Source organism: Sander lucioperca, chromosome 8, assembly GCF_008315115.2.
Source record: "Sander lucioperca isolate FBNREF2018 chromosome 8, SLUC_FBN_1.2, whole genome shotgun sequence".
Taxonomy (NCBI): domain Eukaryota; kingdom Metazoa; phylum Chordata; class Actinopteri; order Perciformes; family Percidae; genus Sander; species Sander lucioperca.
The window spans coordinates 20,233,257-20,241,111 of NC_050180.1; the positions used below are offsets into that span (position 1 = coordinate 20,233,257).

The 7,855-nt window shown below is 39.6% G+C and overlaps 1 protein-coding gene across 2 annotated transcripts; it reads left to right on the forward strand.

The window, feature by feature from the left end:
• Positions 1 to 1,519: 1,519 nt before the first annotated feature.
• slitrk5b (SLIT and NTRK-like family, member 5b) lies at positions 1,520 to 7,489 on the forward strand. Of its 2 annotated transcripts, none has more exons than XM_031296553.2 (2): positions 1,520 to 1,798; positions 2,226 to 7,489. In XM_031296553.2, exon 2 carries the CDS (start codon positions 2,283 to 2,285, stop codon positions 4,884 to 4,886), a length of 2,604 nt encoding a protein of 867 aa, XP_031152413.1. In that variant the 5' UTR covers positions 1,520 to 1,798; positions 2,226 to 2,282; the 3' UTR covers positions 4,887 to 7,489. The 2 variants fall into 2 exon arrangements, with proteins under 2 accessions (XP_031152413.1, XP_035860462.1); XM_036004569.1 differs by having other exon boundaries at positions 1,520 to 1,789.
• The last annotated feature ends 366 nt before the right edge of the window (positions 7,490 to 7,855 follow it).

Below are 7,855 nucleotides of genomic sequence, written 5' to 3' on the forward strand. Positions count from 1 at the left end.
TGATAGTGTGTGCCTCATGTTCCCTCTGCACATTGTGACCCTGGATGGACAACATGAATTACTGCTGAGAGATGCAAACATATGTGTGGACGCAAACTAAATGCAAAGACAGAAAATTCACACAAACAAATTAGAAAGAATATTTCATTAATATTCAAAACGTAAACATGATTTCTCTCATCCAGATGTTTGTGATGACAGCTATTTTGTGCCAGCTGCACAATTTGCTTATCATATTGCAACGAACATAAATGCTAATTTATGCAGAAATGGTGGTGTAATGATGGGGTTTAGCTAATGCTGAGACTCAAGCCTAATATGCAGCGCAAATCTCTAAAGGCAGAGGAAACAGAAGCACAAATGAATTGCATGCAGCCTTCATACTCTTAATATGAGCCACAGGCAGTGTCCCTGATGTGCCTGCTCTCCTGCCATGTGAGCACGAGCCAAGTGGGGAGGATGATGGATATTGCTCCACGAGGACACATCAGTATACAAGGCGGTACTTGACATGTTTCCACATGGGTGCTACCGCATCAGGTGGAGAAGGGCATGACAGGTCTTTTTGTTTACCTATTGCTTTTGTCACTAAACTGACACAACATTTCGTATGCAACACCAGTTCCAGTTCAGATGCTACATCTGATAAATGAAAATGAGAGCTGAATATTTCACTCTAATAATGCTGCGAGAACTCATGCCAGAACTGTTTGCTTTTCATTAAGATTAGGTAAAAACAAACTCATTCTGTGTGACTCATAGTTTACTATTTCATTTTAATAAACTGACAGGCAAATATTGCACATTTTCAAGAGTATTACTTGCAAGCTTTCTGCTTGATCAATGCACATCCTACCATGGCAAAGCCCTAGTGTGCTCATGCATTAGGCAGTGGATGACATGATTATTAAGGCTGTTCTGCACAGGCCATATAAGCACTTTATTGCAGCTTTTCATGAGAAATGGAATCTGTGTGGCAGTTCATTCAAGGGTTTGCTGTTACCTGGGTATTGACAAAATATTCGGACTGAACCATAAAAAGTCCACAACCTCTGACATCGGACTGACATGGGCACCTGCAGGCCAACTTGCACTGTGACTTGATCGACAGCTTTTCTCAGGTCAGATGTCCAAAAATAGCAGCTGGGATGAAAATAAACTGCTCTGCCAGTGTGCTGCTGGAAATATGTGATCTTTTATCTATCCAGCTCTCCATCTACAATACATAACATTACAGGATTGACAGACAGATTATAAAAAGCTGATGTAACTTGACATTCCGGTGAAGGTTTTGTTTCCCGGATGAATAACATGATAAGCGGTTTAACAAACCGTTTTAACACAAGAGCTCGGTGAATTATTGATAATTTTTTTTGGGGACATCTTTTCCGTAGGTAGGTCAACATCTTTTGGGGGGATGTATCTCGATGCTCCAGTGAGCTGATTCTTTGTGCATGAAATTACTTGACATCCTCCAGACCACCGAGTGAGCGTGCGTGCGTGCGTGCGTGCGTCAGGCTCCACGGAGAGAGAAAGAGAGAGAGAGAGAGAGAGAGAGAGAGAGAGAGCGAATAAGCAACTTTAGTTACCAGGCATAGCTGTGTCTCCTCCGGCACAGCGTGGTAAAAGAGAAGCATTTGGCAGTTATGGTTGATCAGCGTTTCTTTCATCCTCTGCGGTGCATTAGAGACGACATACACACTGAATAGATCCTGTTTCCTCCTTCGTTTTGACGGATTAAAAATAAAAGATGCGCTGAAATACTCAACGAGCCTACATCTTCATCAATGTGCTTGAGGTATGTATTTCTACCAGAAATTATGCTGTCTGTCTCATGTCTGACAGAGCGTGCACTGTGAAGCAGAATCTCAGCTAACCTTAATTTACATATCTCTACATTCAAACCAGTATGTTATTTAATTGCATTCTGATGTCTTAACAAGTAAATGGGATGTGGCTTCCCCTTAGAGCGGATTGAGACCATTGTTCTGTGCTTATGTGTTGCCTTGACCTTGCTTTTTGTTATTTAGCCTACATAGCTTGAAGGAGTTGCTTTTTATCCTGCTTTGTTTGAGCCATTTTAAAATCAGCAGCCACAGATAGAAGTTACCCCTGGGTATCAGCACATGAACCTTTGACTCATGCAGGCTACAGCTTGCTGTTTGGAAGTTGCTTCAATTGTAGTCTGCCTGTTTGACATCACCATGTATGTCTTTTATTTCTAGATGGCATTGAGGAAACCTTAGCAGGACTGTGAGCTCGGCCATCATTTCTGGAGGAAAATGCATCTTTGGATTTCATATTTTTTGCTAAGTGCAACGTCAGTGTGCACTGTTCAGATGTTTGGCAGTTATGGAGAAATATGTCAAAGACTTTGTGCCTGTGAGGAGAGAGAGGGGATTCTCACAGTGAGCTGTGAAAACAGAGGAGTTGTAAGTATCTCAGACATAAGCCCAGTGTACTTCTCCCAGTATCATCTGCTGCTTACAGGGAATCTTTTGAAAAAGCTATCTGCCAATGATTTTGTTGAGTACAAGGGACTTACAATATTACATCTGGGAAATAATGAGATATCTGAAGTCGAAGCAGGAGCTTTTAATGGACTTCAAGAATTAAAACGATTGCATCTCAACAATAACAAAATTGATGCCTTGAAGGAAGAGATTTTCTTTGGCCTTGAAAGTCTGGAATATCTACAAATTGATTACAATTATATCACTCATGTTGCGCCGAATGCCTTGAGCAGACTTCGACATCTGGAGGTCCTGATTCTAAATGACAACTTAATAACTTCTCTGCCTATGAACATTATCCAGTATGTACCATTAACTCATTTGGACTTAAGGGGGAATCAGCTCAAAGTGCTACCCTACTCAGGTCTGCTGGAGCACATGAACAGTGTTGTGGAGTTACAGCTGGAGGAGAACCCATGGAACTGTTCATGTGAGCTGATTGCTCTTAAAACCTGGCTCGAGAGCATATCATACACAGCTTTAGTTGGCGATGTTGTTTGTGAGTTCCCTTTCCGGCTTCACGGGAGAGATCTTGATGAGGTTTCAAAACAGGAGTTGTGCCCGAGGAGAGCCATTGCTGAATACGAGATGCAACCCCTGCCACATTTGAGCACCGATGCATACTATAGGACTACGCCAGCTCATGTCACAGCCTCTTTCACCTCATCAGGGATTGCACGGTCCTCATCAAGACCCACTAAGGGACCCCACCAGTCACGCAAATTAAAATCAAGGCCCACTGCTCGCATCCCATCTAATAAACCACAGAATTATGGCCAAATTATTTCATATCAAACCAAATCCCCTGTGCCTTTAGATTGCCCAACTGCCTGCACCTGCAACCTTCAAATTTCAGACCTTGGCCTGAATGTGAACTGCCAGGAGCGAAAGATTGAGCATATCTCTGACTTAAATCCCAAACCTTACAATCCCAAAAAGATGTATTTAACTGGGAATTATATCCCTGTGGTGCGTCGATCAGATTTTATTGATGCGACTGGATTAGATTTGCTTCATCTGGGTAACAATCGAGTTTCTCGCATACATGACCGAACATTTGGCGATTTGATACACCTAAGAAGACTATACCTTAACGGAAATCTGATTGACCATCTTAAAGCTGAGATGTTTTATGGACTGGAGACCCTACAGTTCTTATATTTAGAATACAACGTCATTAAAGAAATTGCATCTGACACCTTTCAGCATGTACCCAAACTTCAGCTTCTTTTTCTGAACAATAATCTCTTGAAAACCTTACCAGTGGGAACATTTAATGGCCTGACATTAGCCAGACTAAATCTTCGCAGCAACCATCTGCGATATCTGCCTGTCAGCGGCGTGCTAGATCAGCTCACGGCACTGGTGCAAGTCGATTTGTTCGAGAACCCCTGGGATTGCTATTGTAGCATACTGGAGTTGAAGATGTGGCTGGAGCAGCTTAGCACAGGCACAGTTATAAACAATGTCATCTGTGGTTCGCCTAAAAGGCTAGCTGGGGAGGATATGAGATACATTAAGACAGCTAATTTCTGCCCTAATAACTCTGATATACTTGCCTCCATGATCCCACCCTCTGAAGAATCTTTTCCAGGCAGCACTATCACCATAGAAACATCTTTGGACTTTGACACACAATACAGCGCCATTCCTTTGTCTGTGATGATTCTTGCCCTTCTCTTCATGTTCATTGTGTCTGTGTTTGTGGCTGCAGGATTGTTCGTGGTAATGAAAAAGAGACATCAAAAGAGTCAAAACGAGCACAATAACTCCATGAATGCTTGCATTAGCTCTCTCAACATGGAATATGGCCTTTACAAAAAGGGATCCATTCCCAAAGTCAGAACATCTGCTGGACATGTATATGAGTACATACCACCTCCCACAGAATCCACATGCAGAACTTCTGCCCAAACACCAACGGAGAGCAAATCAGCGGATGGATTTAGAGACTTTGACAAATTGAGCTGCGCTTTTCTGGGTAACTCGGACGAAGAAGCAGCCAGTAATATAATAAGCTCGGAATACAGTGCCACCACTCCAGAGCCACCTAACAAGCCCTCCAGCTCTTACCAAGATGATCAGTGTTACTACAGAGATGTACATGAGCCTGACAAGCACACACGCTACAGCAATACATTACCATGCAGGCATGCAGCGCATTCGTCGAGTCAGTATACCTCAGACTTTGATGCAAGGCATCAATACATGCACCCAGATAGGATACAACAGACAATACTCTATTGTGCATCACCAAGTACTGTGTATGTGGAGCCCAACAGGAGTGAGTACTGGGAACTGAAAGCAAAGCTTCATATTGATCCCGATTACCTTGAGGTTCTTGAAAAACGAACAACATTTACACAGTTTTAGGAGACTTGACATGTGGACGGTCAGAGTGGATGCATTGATGCAATGTATCCTTTTTTATCAGGAATCCGACCATGTTTAAAAAAACAGGCAGAACAACTTTAGCACCTTTATTAGTACAATACATTGTGAGCATTTCTGGGAATCATGTGTCACATTATGGAATACTAAAACTATTCATTTTAAAGTATCACTTATCCCTTTACCCCTGTGGTGTTTAACAGTTTGGTTTAAATGTGTAAATATGAACAAGCAACCAGAAATCTGAGGCTATTATGACTCATCCCTATATAAAATACATCCTGGAGCTGTTACATTAACAATAATGTCACTGAGCTTTTACTCTCAAATTAGCAGCATTTCATGAGTGTTCATGAAGCGTCCAGATGATGTTCTTTTTTTTTTTTTTTTAAGATGTTTTTTTTGTTGGCTTTTAATGCCTTTATTTGATAGGACCGATTTAGGCATGAAAGGGGAGAAAGAGGGGGGACGACATGCAACAAAGGGCCGCAGGTTGGAACCGAACCTGCGGCCGCTGCGGTGAGGACTGAGTTTCTGTACATGGGGTGCACGTTCTACCAGGTGAGCTACCCAGGCGCCCCAGATGATATGTTCTTATCCTAAAATAAACCAGGTTTTTTGTTACAGTTATATGTATGGCACCCAGTTCTGTCAAATGTATTCAAGATGAAACTCACACATGAGATTAAATCAAATTTAGTCTGCAAGTAAATTGATCTGTAACCATGAATTTGACCTGCGAGGTGTTGACAAAAGTCACACATCTAGGAAATTGTAATCCAGGGAAAAATGGAGTCAGACACATTAGGGAGGCAGTTTTACTTCCAGAATGCACAGCTCTGGGATGATCATATTAAATGCATCACAGATTATGAGGCCAGAAAACCTCTGCTCTCTTGTTTGCAGATTTGGGAGAGAATAATTAATGTATCCTAAAAATATACTGAACAGACATGTAATCGGTGGTGTTCCCTCGGAGCCTCCCCATCTCCGAACCGACTGCACTTGTGGATTATGGACACATGTTGCACTTGTATTTAGTTAAATATCAATGTATTGTAACTGTACTCAGAAATGTTGTAACTAAAAGATTATAATCACAGCCGTATCCAGATGTATTGTAACTGAAAGAAAATGAGCTTTAAAAGGCTATATCATGCATCACAAATATGTATTTTCTGGCAAACATTCAGCTTGAAAACACACTTGTCGAAAAAGGATGAATTGGAATAAGTGTCTTAAATATATTTGTACCACAACCAAAGCACTTCACAAAAAAAAATCAACTCATAATATATGCAAAGTTTGACACTCAGAGTACATCAAAGCACATTCCTGTGTTTTATTGTACCATTACAACCTTTTTTTCTTTATTATATCTCTGAATACCCTTACAAAATTTGTTTTTCAGTTGCAATACATTTGAGTAGATTTGCAATACAATAAGAGTCTAATGTATCTCCATATACTTCTGTTTGATATTCAGCTGAAAATCTGTTGGCCTCAGGCCCAAAACATATTTTAAATGACTGCATATTATGCAACTTTCTTTTCTTTCTTTTACAAAAAAATGCACTATTGACTTCTACAGGTTAACAATGATGTCACTTTCTGAAATGTACAATATGGTAACACATGTGCATATAGCCATAGAAGTAGGTTTGATAAAGTGTATACATAAAAGTACCACATGTTAAAAAAGCTTGCACTATGCATAGATATATAGAGAATACTTAGACAATCTGTACAAAATGCCAACAGCTCATTCAACCAACACTCATGAACATGATATTTAATAATAGTATCACATCCCATAAATGTTTATTTAAAATGTAACACTCATGAATATTCAGAGGTACTTTTGAACAACATTTTGGATAATTCATTTTTTCTAAACTTTATATATTTTTAATTACATGTGTTTTAAGGGGAATACTGAGTGGATTTGTGTGTGTTGCATCACAATGAAAAAACAATGTATCATTATTTGGCATTGTTTGTTTTCATCTGTGGGCGCATGAAATCTGGAAATTTGACTGCAATTAGTAGTGTCTTTCTCTCCTTTTAAGAGGGGCTGGGGGGGTGATTGGTAGTGTAACAAACGTGTAAAGGTCTGCAAGAGCTTTAGCGACTAGATTGAATGCACAACAAATACATGCTTGAATGGATAAAGTCGTCTAATTCATAAAAAATGTTATATGCTCTAAAAGAATCTAAGCACATCATCCAGTCATAATGCAGTTGAACCAATTTCTGGGTCAATAGTGTACGCCTAGAAATCAGACTTTATACACAGAGTAAATTCTCCTCATATGCAGTATTATGCACTGAACTTATCATCTTAACTCAGCTAATTAGAGGACATGGTGTATTTGGACCCTGTCTGCATGTCACCATGTATTACACTGCAGCATTAGTCATGCTGTTTATCAAGTATACAGTCTTGGTTTGTTGCCTTTCACATGTTCAGAGTCATTTTGTGATTGTTTTATCATTTGAACTGTGTCTGCCCTTTGGAAATTCATCAGAAGAAATAAAATGAAGTTGACACAGTGCAGCATGATGTAAACCTGCACAGGTTCGTATTTTGTTAGATGGATTTTTTTAAATCAATATATTGCTGTAAAGTTAGTGGTGAAAACACTGTAAACCTGCACAGACAAATGTTTTTTTATTGTGAGCAGTGGCCGACATTTAGTCAATTGTTTCAGTTCTGAATATATATATATATATATATATATATATATATATATATATATTTTTTTTTTTTTTTTTATGTGTGGTAAATTGTGTGCAACCATGCTAATGCAACAGATGAGAAAATAGCACATCACAAAAAAGAAAATAATTTAGGCTGCCAGTGTATTTGAAGGAAACTCTGACACATTTATTTTTCATGATGTTTCTTTCAATTTGTAAGAATCTTGCAACTGTGTAATGGAAAAGAGTAT